At 55.0% G+C, this 14,936-nt stretch overlaps 6 protein-coding genes across 6 annotated transcripts; 5 read left to right on the forward strand and 1 right to left on the reverse strand.

Annotated features, from left to right (window-relative positions):
• Nucleotides 1–100: 100 nt before the first annotated feature.
• LY79DRAFT_674437 (kinesin motor domain-containing protein) lies at nucleotides 101–3,454 on the forward strand (the record flags this gene model as incomplete). Its single annotated transcript, XM_060564304.1, has 4 exons — nucleotides 101–140; nucleotides 205–244; nucleotides 303–419; nucleotides 481–3,454. 4 exons carry the CDS (start codon nucleotides 101–103, stop codon nucleotides 3,452–3,454), a joined length of 3,171 nt encoding a protein of 1,056 aa, XP_060407980.1.
• Nucleotides 3,455–5,486: 2,032 nt separating this feature from the next.
• On the reverse strand, nucleotides 5,487–6,044 carry LY79DRAFT_67292 (uncharacterized protein). Its single transcript, XM_060564110.1, has one exon. It carries the CDS (start codon nucleotides 5,904–5,906, stop codon nucleotides 5,559–5,561), a length of 348 nt encoding a protein of 115 aa, XP_060407981.1. The 5' UTR covers nucleotides 5,907–6,044; the 3' UTR covers nucleotides 5,487–5,558.
• Nucleotides 6,045–6,969: 925 nt separating this feature from the next.
• LY79DRAFT_584495 (eukaryotic aspartyl protease) lies at nucleotides 6,970–8,261 on the forward strand (the record flags this gene model as incomplete). The annotated part of the gene is made up of 2 exons (XM_060560409.1): nucleotides 6,970–7,705; nucleotides 7,765–8,261. The coding sequence occupies 2 exons, from the start codon at nucleotides 6,970–6,972 to the stop codon at nucleotides 8,259–8,261; spliced, it is 1,233 nt and encodes a 410-aa protein (XP_060407982.1).
• Nucleotides 8,262–10,627: 2,366 nt separating this feature from the next.
• Nucleotides 10,628–11,214, forward strand: LY79DRAFT_571213 (uncharacterized protein). The gene has a single exon (XM_060559222.1). The coding sequence runs from the start codon at nucleotides 10,770–10,772 to the stop codon at nucleotides 11,022–11,024; it is 255 nt and encodes an 84-aa protein (XP_060407983.1). The 5' UTR covers nucleotides 10,628–10,769; the 3' UTR covers nucleotides 11,025–11,214.
• Nucleotides 11,215–11,696: 482 nt separating this feature from the next.
• LY79DRAFT_67334 (uncharacterized protein) lies at nucleotides 11,697–12,615 on the forward strand. Its single transcript, XM_060564160.1, has one exon. It carries the CDS (start codon nucleotides 11,985–11,987, stop codon nucleotides 12,444–12,446), a length of 462 nt encoding a protein of 153 aa, XP_060407984.1. The 5' UTR covers nucleotides 11,697–11,984; the 3' UTR covers nucleotides 12,447–12,615.
• Nucleotides 12,616–12,783: 168 nt separating this feature from the next.
• LY79DRAFT_674439 (general substrate transporter) lies at nucleotides 12,784–14,544 on the forward strand (the record flags this gene model as incomplete). The annotated part of the gene is made up of 3 exons (XM_060564305.1): nucleotides 12,784–12,965; nucleotides 13,046–14,254; nucleotides 14,310–14,544. 3 exons carry the CDS (start codon nucleotides 12,784–12,786, stop codon nucleotides 14,542–14,544), a joined length of 1,626 nt encoding a protein of 541 aa, XP_060407985.1.
• Between the last annotated feature and the right edge of the window lie 392 nt (nucleotides 14,545–14,936).

Genomic DNA, 14,936 nt, shown 5'->3' on the forward strand with positions numbered 1-14,936 from the left:
TTTGTTTATTTCTTGAATTCACCATTTACCTTCCGAGCCACTTCCCCCAAACACGGCACGAGACGAAACCTCTATATCACCTTCGCAAATCCCAGCAAACATGGTCGCTGACCCCAATGCCGCCTCCATCACGGTCGCAGGTTCGTCACATAGCCTCCACTGCTATGCTGTGAATGCAATCACTGACGTCTATTTCCCCCATAGTTCGAGTCCGACCGTTCACGATTCGAGAAGCTGCCCAGCTGTACGTCAAACTCATAGACGAAGTGCGACCATCCCACCAGCCTACTGACATCATACAGAACTCGCAATGATGAGGGTACCGTCTTTCTCGGCGACGGCTCTCTCGCCGCCGCACCGCCAAAGCTCCAGAGGGGTGGTATCAGACCCGTCATCAAGGTCGTCGATGACAGATGCCTGTGAGTACTTGCTTCATTTCCCGCCAGCTGTTGACGTCCCCCACTGACATGACGCTCGCAGAGTCTTCGACCCTCCCGAGGACAACCCTGTTCACAGGTTCGGACGGTCCGTCGTCCCCAACGGCAAGAAGGTCAAGGATCAGACCTTCATGTTCGACAGAATATTCGACGAAAACGCAACACAAAACGACGTGTACGAGGGCACCACGAAGCAGCTTCTCGATAGTGTCCTTGACGGCTACAATGCTACTGTCTTCGCCTACGGCGCCACCGGTTGCGGCAAGACGCACACCATCACCGGCACAGCACAACACCCAGGAATCATCTTCATGACGATGCAGGAACTATTCGAAAAGATCAACGAGCGAAGCCAGGACAAGACCACCGAGATCACGCTCTCCTACCTAGAGATCTACAACGAGACCATCCGCGACCTGTTGATTCCCGGAGGCAGCAAGCAGGGGTTGATGCTCCGCGAGGATTCGAACCAGGCCGTCTCTGTCGCAGGCTTGACAAGCCATCACCCCAAGAACGTGCAGGAGGTCATGGATATGATCGTTCAGGGCAACGAGTGGCGTACAGTCTCCCCCACCGAGGCCAACGCGACATCGTCTCGCTCCCACGCCGTTCTTCAGATCAACGTCGCGCAAAAGGATCGCAACGCCGACGTCAACGAGCCACACACCATGGCCACGCTCAGCATCATTGATCTTGCCGGTAGCGAGCGTGCCAGCGCCACGAAAAACCGCGGCGAGCGTCTGCTTGAAGGCGCAAACATCAACAAGTCCCTCTTGGCCCTGGGAAGCTGCATCAACGCCTTGTGCGATCCGCGCAAGACCAACCACGTACCATATCGCAACAGCAAACTTACTCGACTCCTCAAATTTTCCCTCGGTGGCAACTGCAAAACGGTCATGATTGTGTGCGTCAGCCCTTCGAGCGTCCACTTCGACGAAACACAAAACACCCTCCGATACGCCAACCGAGCCAAGAATATCCAGACCAAGGTCACCCGCAACGTCTTCAACGTCAACAGACATGTCAAGGACTTCTTGGTCAAAATTGACGAGCAGATTGCGCTGATCAACGAGCTCAAGGCGCAGCAAAAGGATGCCGAGAAGATCTTCTACGCCAAGTTCCGAAAGCAATTGGAAAAGCGCGACTCCGTCGCCCGCGAAGGCATCCAGCGTATTCGGGTGGCCTACGAAAACTCCGCAAACGACAGGCGGGACAAGATCAACAACATGAAGAAGTTGCGGGCTTTCGAAAGGCGGATCGGCCTTCTTTCGGCCTGGATTGCCTCCTTCGATACAGTCTGCGATCAGCGAGGAGACGAAGATTCAATGCCCGCGTCCCTCGTTGCCATCCGCAAGACGGCCCAAGGCATCTTGGTCGAGTTGGAGCACAGCCGCCACCACATTCACCAGAAGCTGGAGCATACCAACTGGGAACGATCCATCGACACGGCCCTTCACCACAGTATCAAGCAGTTGCCAGGGGGCGAAGCTGATGCGGCCGAGATTGATACACTGACCCGCGAGGCAGAGCTGCTCAAGGCCAATTTTGGCAGAGATGCCAACCGGGAGGTTCTGGAGATGGACAAGGCGGGAGATGCGGCCATGGTCCAAGTTCTTCTGACCGCCCAGTTTGACATTTTGGCGTCGCTCGAAGACACATTGGAGATGAACGAAGAGGATGCAGTCTCGCACGCAAAGGGTATTATCAACCGTTTGCTGGAAGCCGGCTTCACGGCAGCTTCCCATGTTGTCAAGCCCGACGGTGCCATGATTCCCGTGGAGAAGTTTTCTCCTAGCAAGCGTGGCACCCCGAAGCGCAAGAAGGCGGTTCTCAACAATGTCAACAACACATCTCCCGTCCGACAGCCCGCCTTTGCTCCGCCTGCCGATACTGCGCCCCAGCCCCATGTGTCTCCCTTGAAGGTGTCGCCTCGGCGTAAGAAGGCGGGCGCGCCGCGAAGCCCTCGCAAGGGAGTCTCGTTTTCGCCGGTGAAGAGGAAGTCGGAAGCGAAACGCGCTGTTCGGTGGAGGGATGATGAAACTGAGCAAGGGACTCTGGCAGATTTCGAAAAGACACCCAAAAAGTTCGAGTCGACGCCAGAAAAAAACTCTCCTGGCAAGAGAAGCCCGAAGATGCCACCCCTACCCTCCTACTTGAGAACAGCATCGCCCAACCCCGACAGAAGCCCGACGCTGGAACTTGAGGGATCCTCATTCATCCCGCCGGCCAAGCCTAACAGGTTTCAGGCCGGGTTCCTGTCCAAGGGCCGTGTGTCGTCCATCGGCTCCGGGTCTCCGACCGTGCCGGTGCCGACAATGTCGCTGCCATTGGGTTCGTCTCCGTCGTCGGACAACGGAGGGCAGGTGTCTCCCTTGCGCGCTCTTGACGTGCACCGTTCGTCCAACCTGTCACCGCCGGCGTTCCGCTCTAGGATCGCGAGAGCCAGTCCGCCGCCGAGAACGTCGCTCTCGGGCAGTGTGTCAGCGGACGAGAACAACCCGCCATCGTCTTACAATGCCTCCGGATCCGAGTCGGAATCGCCCAGCATTGATCCTAGGAAGCTTCGGTCTGCGATGAACTCGATGAAGAAGATCCGAGGCGAGCACCGTCGCGTGTCATCGATAGGAGGGTCGGCAGGTAACAACGCGAGGCGCATCTCTTCGGTCAACTCTATTGGCACAAACCACCGGGCATCGTTGAGCTTCTCGGGCCCTTTGGCTAGCAACTCAAACGGCATCTCCAGACAGCGCCGGGCCAGTGCGGAGCGAAGACTCTCCCCACCCATAACTTGCTCCCCTCCCGATGCTAGGAGCGACCGGGCGTTCACGGCGGGGCAGGCAAGGAGGATGAATCTGGGAGGCAGTTTGAGACTGGAGGGAGGAAGCCCTCAAGCGCCTCCAAGCAGGATGGTCAGCGCCGACTTCAAGAACAGACGCATCACCATCGGCAGTCTGGCAGCTACTGGTAAGATCGAGAAGTCACACGCGCCCAGACCCAGCGTGGCAGGGTGGCGTTGATTTTCTTCTGATTTCAAACATGGTCACCTCGTTGCTCGCGAAAAGATGGGGCGGGGCATCCTCGGCTGTTTTGTTCGTCAGTCAGTCTTTATTTATTTATTTTTCCCTCTCCAATTAATGGAGGGGGAGGCGTTGTGTAATGTTTAGATGTTGGCCCTTGAATTCTCTTGCTTGCTTCTCATCGCCTGGCGGACCTGGTCGAGGGTCCTTGAATGGTTGTTGTATCAATAGGTCGCGATCGGAGTATATTCTCAATTCATCGGATGACAAAGGCCCGTGCGGCAAAGAACAAACTATTCGACAGTGACAAGCGCCAAGTTGGAGAATGAGCTCGGCCAAGTGTGCATGGATAACTAATGCCGTAAACTGTGTCTGTTGCAGCAGAGCCGTTGTTTGATTTTCTCTTTGGCTCTATGAAGCAAGTTCGCCATATTGATCCGACATCGGTATCAGAAGACGGTTCTTTCACCGTCTTTTCGCGATCTGCTGCAGATCAAAGATCATCCCATCGAAGATAGGCGGCTTCATCACAAACGCGGCTCCAGAGTTCCTTTGCGACCGCTATTTGCAGAGGAGCCCCTTGGGCTGGCGTTCTACGACATGAGGTTGTCCGGCTGGCTTGGCTCCAAGTGGCTGGAACACTTTGTGCGTTGCGTTTATGGCTCGGCTTGACGGGCAAACGCGGTCGGCCTGGAGAACCGAGGAAATTCCGAGAGTGTTGAGGTTCCCCACCATTGCGCGGCCAGCCATCGGGCTTTCGGCACGTGATGGAAGAGTCAGATAACAAGAGACACGGAATCCCGCTCAATCGTGGAATGAGGGCGACGCTGACTATATTAAGCTACAGGCCGCACCGTCTTGGAGTTCGCTCCGAAAGGATGACAGGATCATCCTTGGAGTCTTTGCCCACATGCGATGACATATGGAATCACAGCCACTGAGCGAGCACAGAAACGGGACATTGAACTGAGTACCACCACCCCCTTCCCCTTTTTGTTTCTCCGAGCGGCGGGCCGGCGGAGGAGGAAATAAAAAAGGACGGGATGGCAATCGGTTATCCAAGTCGCTTATCAACACGTAAGAAGCTTTCCCCTTTACACAAGAGGATAGAGCCGCCCACAGCAGGGAAGCCCCTGGCCGGGAAGCTATACAAGCGCGCAATCTTATTGCAGTCATGCTTATTCAACAGTTTTCTACCAATGAACTGTTATCGTCGGCAAGATAGTGTAGAGTGGCAAGCAATATAAACGAATTATGGAGAAGGGGAGGGGGGAAAGGGGGGGGGCAGAAGCACGGACCTATAAACATTGTCTCGGTCCCTGATGGATGGCCAATCTACTATGTATGCAGTAGCATGTTCTCTTATCTCTCGAACAAGCCCGCCGGCTCAATCGGCAGCGCTCTCGAACCACTGCCGCCCAGTCGAGTCGCAGCTATCATGCCTCTCATGATGGCAAAAGAGAACGTCGGGGCGCGCGAGGATGAATGAGGAATGTGCGAAAGGGGAGTCGTTCAACAATGGGCGTAAACCGAATGTTATTCAATGCCAGGGGACGGCGGGTTCAGTCAACATACCCCCGTGAACTTTTGCGAAAGGCGTCATCATCCAGGCTCGCCGTCAACGGCCCCCCCCCCGCCCCTGGGGCTATGCACGCTTCTCAAAGGAGGAGCCAGATGCTACCAGAGCAGGGTCCAGGCCGTAACGACCAGAGCACGTCACGGCCGGTTTGGGCAGTCGGGTTCTTCAAGGACGCGCATTCACCAAGAAAGCCGACAAGCGCCGAAATGGTCGAGTTGCCTTCCTTCCCGTCTTGGCTTCGATCTCGTAGCGCGGCCCCGGACTGGGCATTACTGGGCATCGCTGAGGCGAGCGAGAGATGAAGACGGTGATAGGGCCGGCCAGGGTATCGAGGGTTGCGATCATCCCCGCTCTCAGCGACACGTGGAGACTTGGCGGTAAAGCTTGTCTCTATATGCCGAGGCGCCCAAGAGGCCCAATCGACGCCAGCCGAACGCCTTCCGAGCCCCAGAATCATTGATGACCTAGACCTTTGGACATGGGTCGTCCCGGTCTATATCTCGAAGCCCCAATGAAGTGTTTGATTTAGGCGGCGGTACGACCTGGCACTGTCCCGGAGCCATATCCCGAGTAGGTAGGTGACTTCCAACCCACTCGCCGACTCTTGACTCGACGACCCCCGGGCACCTTTGTTAGAGGCCCGGCCCCGGGACCATCGCGATGAACGGCTCTATGACACTCTTGATTGGTTGGCGGAATCATGTGCCGCGGTTCCTCCCCATCGCGGGACCCCTCATCGTCATCAGCTTTCTCCTTTATCTGGTCTTTAATGCTGATTCTATCCAAGCTCTCGCTTCCACTGATTGGAGAGTCGCGAAGTTGCCTGAGTCGCCGGGCCCCTTCGACCTGCTCTTTTCCATCTAGTCCAACCATTCTGGATTACGCGTGCTCGTGACGAGCTCTGGCCAAAAGTTCCCACCCTCCACTTCCCTTCCTATAGGCCGCAGATAGGCTAGCGTTAGGATGATCCTATGGAGGACCGATGGGGCACCGTGGCGACCTCGGTTGATTGAGGCTGGACGGCTGTTGGTGGTTGCCATGAGCTGTTGATTTCTTGTGGACCCTGTCTCTTCTGTTATTGTTGATATTCTGCTGCGCCACTAGCCGTGCGCAGACGCTCTCCATCCTCACCAAACCTGCCCCCCTGTACATGTATTCTCTCAATCACCATTCGTTAAGCTGTGATTCATTTCCGCGCTATATCGAGTCACGGCAGGTCGACGAGCTATTACACGATGTTCTCTCTTGGAAGGTGGTATCTTTCCCTGGTTATCTCGTGCCAGACATCATGCTGGCTCAACCGGATACCCTTCGGACTTATTGCTATTGCCAATTACTGTTGCCATGTCAAAGGACTATCATGTTGGCATCTCTGGCAGTCCTGCTGCAACTCAAAACATCTTGTCCAAACTGATGCCCATTGCACGTCCTTCCACTTGTGCAGTGAAGTCGTATGCCTAATCCTGCTCCTAATCGTACATCCAACTACGGACTAACAATATGAGACAGCTGCTTTCTACGAATTTCGAAGAGCCTATGAGATCGACGAAGAGAAGAGAGTGTGTCAGTGGAGGGAGGGTAGGGGTGGGGTTGAATCGATTTGTGTGGGGGGGGGGGGGGGGGGGGGAGTCCCGGCACGGTAGCATCGCTCTTGTTATATCGACGCTTGTGATGTTGACATGGGCTCAAGGGAACGCTTCCATGGATCTGTCGAACCCGAGGTCCTCCCATCGTCGCTTGGAAGAACTTCCATCTGGGACTCGATGATGATGATATAAACCGTCCCGTCTCTCCCTATGATGATCCAATCTCATCCTCATCCTCATCCTCCTCAACCACTCTCCAGCCCTCAGACTCAGTCTTCTCTTCCTCTCACTCTCTCTACTTCACTCCTCCCGGTCTCGTCACTTCCAGTCTCTTGTGCTTTTCCACCACAATGACTGGCTCATCTTTCGTTTCGGCCCTCGCCGCAGGCCTCGCCCTGGCCTCCACCGCCGTCGCCCTCCCTGCCGGTACCCAGCAGGAGAGCAGCTTCTCCGTCGAGCAGGTCCGCAACCCCCGCTACGTCCGCTCCGGTCCCCTCGCCCTGGCCAAGGCCTACCGCAAGTTCAAGGTTCCTCTTCCCCAGGACCTTGCCAACGTCGTCGCCAACATCACCGCCGCCGGCGTCGGCAAGCGCGCCACCGGCAGCGTTACCACCACCCCTGCCGAGTTCGACGTCGAGTACCTGAGCCCCGTCCAGATCGGTACCCCGGCCCAGACCCTCACCCTCGACTTTGACACCGGCTCTTCCGACCTCTGGGTCTTCTCCACCTTGACCCCGTCCAGCGAGCGCAACGGTCAGACCGTCTACGACCCGAGCAAGTCCACCACCGCTTCCCGCCTCTCCGGCGCCTCCTGGTCCATCTCCTACGGCGACGGTTCAAGCTCCAGCGGTGTCGTCTACAAAGACACCGTCAGCGTCGGCGGCCTGTCCGTTACCGGCCAGGCTGTCGAGGCCGCTCAGACCGTCTCGGAATCGTTCAGCGAAGAGAGCGACCTGGACGGTCTTCTAGGTCTTGCTTTCAGCAGCATCAACACTGTCGAGCCCAAACAACAGACCACCTTCTTCGACACTGCCAAGTCCAAGCTGAGCTCGCCGGTCTTCACCGCAGACCTGAAGCACAACCAGCGTAAGTATCGGCCGCCCGCCAGATACACCGAGTCGGGACACTCGTTAACACTCAACTAGCCGGCAAGTACAACTTTGGTTACATTGACAGCTCGGCCTACACCGGCTCCATTGCCTACACCCCGGTCGACAACAGCCAGGGCTTCTGGGGATTCACCTCGTCCGGCTACCAGGTCGGCTCCAACAGCTTCGTCAGCAAGTCCGTCAGCGGCATCGCTGACACCGGCACCACCCTCCTCCTCCTCCCCGACTCTATCGTCAAGGCCTACTACAGCAAGATCAGCGGTGCCAAGTACGACTCTTCCCAGGGGGGCTACGTTTTCCCCTGCAAGACCACCCCCCCGTCCTTCACCTTCGGTGTCGGCAGCGCCCGCGTCACCATCCCCGGCTCGTACATGAACTTCGAGGCTGTCACCACCAGCTCTTGCTACGGTGGCCTCCAGAGCAACTCCGACATCGGTTTCTCTATCTTCGGTGACGTTGCCCTCAAGGCCGCTTTCGTTGTCTTCAACGGCGGCACCAACCAGCTCGGCTGGGCTGCCAAGACTCTCTCCTAGATTACCTGGAGATGACGCAAAAGGGAGACATAAGAGACTACGGTCGATCACACCTTGCAACCCGAAGGATCCGAATTCGAGGACTGGAGAGAGGACGGAAGAGGTCCGGGTTTCAAATTGTCTGACGGCCGCTCATCAAGTCATTTGACACTTTCTCATGTATATATTTCTTACTAATCTTCTTCTTTTGTTATCAGTATATAAGTTGAGGCGGCGAGAGATAGCTGGATAGTGGTTGAATGACAGACTTGTGCCAAGAACAAACAGCTTCCAATAGTTTGATGTGTGCACTTTTTCCGTGTACCCGGTCCGTTCAGACGTCTTTCGTCTGTAGAGATCCCCGGTCTTGATTTGATCGTCTTTATATCTCTTTTACCGGGTTTCCGAGATTCGATGCAACATACTCTCCCATTCTCGCGCAGCTGGGAGAAAAACGAAGCAGCAAATAAATACCACAATCACAAGAACCACCTTTGCTCACTCGCTACGTTCCGAGAGCCATTCACCAACGCCCATTCCCGCTCTCATCTCCATAGCTCGTCCCTTCTTACACCTCTCGCCATGTTTCTGTAGACCGACAACCTTGGCACGTGGCAAAAACTACTTGGTACTTGGCGACACCTGCGTCTTACGAGTCCTACCCAGTCTCGCGGGCGATTCGCTATCCCAGCCAACGGGGCCGAAGGCCAAGGGCGGCAAGGAGTGTGGATAGAAGGGAAGCGAGGCCCGGGGAGACGACAAGGCGTGAAGATTCGGATTGGCAATACCGAGGTGCAGACAGTAGCTGACGGAATAGGTAGACCGGAATATTTCATCAGCGGCTCATTTGATACCTGGGAAAGGTCCTGATGTGAAAAGGAGGAAGGGCCGGCAGAGGAAGAAGAGCTACAAATACACCGTGTGGGAAATAATTGATTATTTCTAGAATGAAGCATAGTTTTGCTACGATAACGATGATGGCGACGGAATAGTGAGAGACAGCATCTTGGATAGATAGGAGTCTTCGAAAGGTAGCTGTCACATACCATAAATACAAACGCCTTGGAGATCAATTAGTCGAATCCTTCCAATGAGGTTTAAGAAGCGAAACCCCGGAGGCGACATAGGACACAGTGAGTTCTCACGTTTCTCCTTGGGTAACCCGGAATGGGGGTTATCAACCCTATAACAATGATTGTTGCCATAACGATTAGCGGCAGACCAAATTTCACCTAATATGAGGAGGTTTCGATCATCCATTGGAAGGTCGGCAAGAGGAGATTTGGTATCTCGATAGCATACTTGAAGCTCGACGGAATAGAAGAATTACACGACTACCGCGACACGGCATGGCCGCATCACGAAGAGCCCCTCATTCAAGTCCTGGGGCTGAATGGCCAAGACGATATACTTGACTTTGTCTGTTCAGTCTTATGTATTCAGCAGCTCGAGTCGCGAAGCGGAGTAGGTCTCTATCTCTGACTTAATGGAGCAATGGTGGCCAGCGACTTACCACTTAATGCTTCCAACTACCCGCTCACGCTTCTGCATGTGTCTTCTACCGTAGTGATCTCAAGAACTCTACATCTGTTCAACCTATCTCGGCGCGGAGAATAGGAGGGACAGTAGCGCGACTGCCCTCAGCTACACGGCAGACTTGACAATAGCACGGATACAGTCTGTCTTACCGATTCCGTGTATTCTTTCTACCTTACGGCTATTGAATATGATGCCTCCATAAATGATCGATGCTTACTGTGCGCCATTTCGATCGCAACACCATAGAGAGAGGCCCTGGATTCCTTCCTCGACTAGCATCCTGCGATGTTTCGAGGGTGAGACGCAGGGTAGGAGGCAAACGTGATAGGTGTACATCTGAGCCCCATGTTGCCGGTGACCGGCCATGCGACAGACACGACTAGTCAGAGATGCTATGTGATTAAGGCAGCGTTATAGGGCGTGATGGGACGAGTTGGGTAAATAGGGTCCAAGGGCTCGGGTCCGGAAGCAGAGAGCAGCATACGAGGAGGGAGGGGGTGGGATGCGGCATTGCATGATGTTGATCGCGGCTGAACCAGTGCGTTATTAGCGCCGCTGTGCCCCAGCGATACTTACAGGACGCTCGCAAACACGATGAGAAGCCCATCTGCGCGTGCTAGAGTGAAAGTTGAGGTCCAATAGAACGTCGTTCAACCCAGACTAGTGCCATTCGTTTTCTTCAGGTCAGAAACGCAGTCGAATTTTTCCGTCAAATGAACGAGCTTTGGCACTCAACGCCAAGCCCATTGGCGTGCTGCCATAAAGTCTAGGGGGGGGGTTGATGGAGAGTGTGGTTAAAGAGATTCGGGGGCCCTGTCTTGGCTGTCCTAGTCATCAAAGCCATTGGCAAGGAGTTCACCTGATTCGGACCTGGACAAGTAGAAGGGCCAGAAGTCCATTGAGAATCGAAGTATTAATCGAGTGTCTGTTTGTTGAAGGAGGCAAACAGATGAAGCCAGTCAGTCATCCAGCCAGCCAGCCAGGGACCATATGGGCAAGCAAAGGACAAAATCTCACTATCTTGAGAGCAACAAAGTTGGCGTTAATCCAGCCACGCCCGCAGCCTCCCTGTCTCTCGGTTGGTTGATGGTTCATCCGTTTCTGGTTCGTCTCCACGCGGGCCCTCCCATCCCCTCATTTCACAGCCATGCACACACCCCCGCGATCCCCAAATGTTTCTCCATCCTGGCCATCCCCATTCCTCTGACCCGCCTGCGCCTCTTCTCCGCAGAATCCACTGGCTAAGATAGGATAAGATGGGAAAGCAAGGCATGAACCGACGGTGGCGATGGTGCTGCTCGGAGCAGAGCAGGAATCAGCGAGACCTGAAGATGCGTGTGGGACAGCCAAAGCCCATTGGATTTAACTGACGGGTCGTTGGGCACTGGTTCAAACCTGCTGCTCGTACATCTACTGCTCTGCATATCGTATCACGTTTGCCTCTCCAAAAAGCTCCCTGGCGACTCAAATGCAACGTGGGAAGAGACTAGACTCATTCCAGCGAACTAAATCCACCTCCCCCGTCTTCAACAGGCTCCCAGACCATACAACCCCCCATGCTCATGCTACTTTGCCGTTTTGCCTCGTTAACTCTCGTCTGCCGGGTTTTTGCCTCTGCCAGCAGCCTAAACTCTTTGGCTGAGCGACAAACCTGCATCTAACAGCGAACCACACGCCACTTTCCGGACAACCGATTGCCTAGATCTTCCATGGTTGCTCCACTCATCGTAACCTGGGGCGTCCGGGGATGGAGAACAGGTCTCTCTCTGAAGTCTAGGAGAGTCGCCTCTGTTGCTGCGACTGTTATTAGTCTCAGGCTTCTCGGCCACAAACACGCACATCTTGCTACCAACGGGCTCCCTGCCCCTGCTACACGGCACTACATAGAGGTCTGAATCTCACGGATCCGTTAGACATTGGAGGCAACCATATCACATCTGGCCTTCCCTCCAGCCAGCTCGGTCCAGTCTCTTGGTTCTCCGCCGGCATCTGTGCCTTTGCACTATAGACGCGGCGAACATTCACGGCCACAATACAGATTTGCAGACACCAAGACAGTCGCCAAGTGGTTAAGCCCGGTTCAGTTTCCAACATGCTCGTCGAGATCGGCCCGGCAAAGCTTTACACCCTTGGCTCACGACCGACCATCCCTTCTGCACCTCGCTGAGGTGTCATCCGGCTACCTTAGTTCGACCTGTTCAGCCCATGGGATCCCAGGCATGGCATGGCATGGGTGCTTGTCATACTTGTCGCTGCATTCTCTCGGGCCATCTCGACAACCACCACCGCCCAACCACCCACCTGCCCACCCACACACATGCCCAAAGATGTCTTCCATACGGTACCATGCCCCCCAAGCTTTACCGGAAGCCTCCAATGAGAAGCTTCGGTCAGTTGAAGGCAAAATCGAACAGGGACGCCCGCCGCCGTCGTCCCTCAGCCCCCTCTGAGTGGTGGAAAATCTCATGGAAGATTCGCCCGCCGTCTTGGTACTCGCTGAGGCTCGATCTCCTGGGGGTCCAGAGAAATTCGAGCGGATGGTCGGGCCAGGGTCAGACTGGAGCCAAAGCTTCCCGGACAGAGAAGCATGCAGAGTCGCAAGCTCCCCCGCATGCACTCCTCACACACCAACTCCTACGGCAACCTTTCTACATTGGGTGGTGGTAGATTGGTGATTACCCTACCCGTGAGGGGTTCCCGGCTCTTATACCTGGGGAAGAGGAGCATTTATGATCAGCAAGGAAAGAAAACCACCAGCCTGGGTTCCCGATATATCAGGGCGGCTATCCCATGCTGTCTTATCGAGTCTTTGCTTCTCTCCGTCTCTTCGTCCTTACACCTTGAGCCCTTTCAAACTCTCAAACTGAGTCGCTTTGGCTTGAGACTCGACCACAAACGGGTGCCGCGTGTCGCATTGGCCAACGTTCCCTCGCTTCCGTCTCACTTGCAATAGCAGCATCAACCTGCCAACGCCTGGCCTGCTGCAGAGAAACAATCGCTCAGCATGACGGTCATGCAAAGCATTCTGAAAAAGATTGTCCACAATGACGCCATGGACTCGGACCCCCCCGAGATCTATGGTTGGAGAGTCTTCGCCCTCGCCGCCTCCGCCTGCTTCGGTGCCATGTCCTTCGGCTGGGACAGTTCCGTCATCGGCGGTATTGTTGTGATGGAGCCCTTCAAAAAGTAAGCCATATCCCACATGAACCTGTCGCCTCTAGGATCTGGCGGACTGACCTTTTTCTTTTTTCTTTTTTTTCTTTAAGGGATTACGGTCTCCAAGATGCCAAACCGGTCGAGACCGCCAACTTGACTGGTAACATCGTCTCTACCCTCCAGGCGGGTTGCTTCGTCGGTGCCCTCATCGCCTCCCCTTTGACCGACAGATTTGGCCGCAAGTGGTGCCTCGTCAGCATCGCCGCTGTCATCCTCCTCGGTGTCGTCCTCCAAGCTGTCTCTTCCGGAAGAATCGCTGCCATCTTTGTCGGTCGCTTCGTCGCCGGTCTCGGTGTCGGTGCTGCCTCTAGTATTAACCCCCTGTACGTCTCCGAGAACGCGCCCCGTGCCATCCGTGGTCTCTTGACTGGTCTCTACCAACTATTCATCGTAACGGGTGGTATGATTGCCTTCTGGATCAACTACGCCTCCGACCTCCACTTCTCCGGCAAGATGAAGTACGTCTTCCCCCTCGCCATCCAGGGCCTTCCCAGTCTCCTGCTTCTGCTTTGCATGCTCTGCTGCAACGAGTCGCCTAGATGGACGGCCCGACAGGACAAGTGGGAGGAGGCCAAGAAGATCCTCTCCACCCTTCGTAACCTGCCCGAGAACCACCCCTACCTCGAGGACGAATTCCAGGAGATCGTCGACCAGATCCACCACGAGAGACAACTGATGGGTGACGCCACCTTCATGAAGATGCAGAAGGAGATGTGGACCGTCAAGGGCAACCGCAACCGTGCTCTCATCTCCATCTTCCTCATGATCTGCCAGCAGATGACGGGAACCAACGCCATCAACACCTATGCTCCGACCATCTTCAAGAATCTCGGCATCCAGGGTCGCTCCACAGGTCTCTTCAGCACCGGTATCTACGGCATCGTCAAGGTGCTTGCTTGCATCTGCTTCCTGCTCTTCATGGCCGACTCTCTCGGCCGTCGTCGTTCGCTTCTGTGGACCTCAATCGCGCAGGGCTGCTGCATGCTCTACATTGGACTCTACGTCCGCATCTCCCCGCCTGTCGAAGGCCAGCCCGTTCCCGGTGCTGGATACATGGCCTTGGTTTCCATCTTCTTGTTCGCGGCCTTCTTCCAGTTTGGTTGGGGTCCAGCTTGCTGGATTTACGCGTCCGAGATCCCGACTGCCCGTCTTCGATCGCTCAACGTCGCCCTTGCCGCTGCTACTCAATGGCTCTTCAACCTCATCGTCGCCCGTACTGTCCCCAATATGCTGGCCACCGTCGGTGCCAATGGCTATGGGTAAGTCTCATCGCCCCGAGACTCTCAGTGAATCAACACGCTAACCCGTCCACAGAACCTACCTTATCTTCGGAAGCTTCTGTTTCTCAATGTTTGTCTTCGTATGGTTCTTCGTCCCCGAGACCAAGGGTGTTTCTCTGGAGCACATGGACGCGCTCTTCGGCGTCACGGAGTACGATTCGGACAAGAAGCTAGCTACGGACAACGCCAGTGATACTAAATCGCCTGCCGAAATTCAGGTCGAGTCCATCAACCCCGCCCATGCCCACGTCCGCAAGGAGGGTGCTTAAAAGAGTCAGTGGGTTTACGAACAGATTTGTTTATACGACTATACATAATGTATATGGTTGAGAGATGTAAGCGGTTGCGCAAGTAGATGAAGTTTAAAGCGAGGACGAGCTGCTCGTTGAGAAGATGCGGCCTGCATGGAGTTATTGGCTTTTGATACCTATCTTTTGAGCCTTGTGTCACTCACAGGGCATGACGGCATTCCAACCCAATATTGAATCCGAGCTGTTGCTCTTACTGACATCTATCTTTCAAAGACATGAGTTCATGTTGACAGATTCGCCTTTATATGTGGCTCAGTTGGGTAACGAGTGACCTACCAAAACCTTGAATGCACGTACGCATTTCCAACAACGGGTTGCACTCCTTGACCGCACAGTGGGGGGGGGTGTTG

Source organism: Colletotrichum navitas (assembly GCF_030913465.1).
Source record: "Colletotrichum navitas strain CBS 125086 chromosome Unknown LY79scaffold_123, whole genome shotgun sequence".
NCBI classification, from domain to species: domain Eukaryota; kingdom Fungi; phylum Ascomycota; class Sordariomycetes; order Glomerellales; family Glomerellaceae; genus Colletotrichum; species Colletotrichum navitas.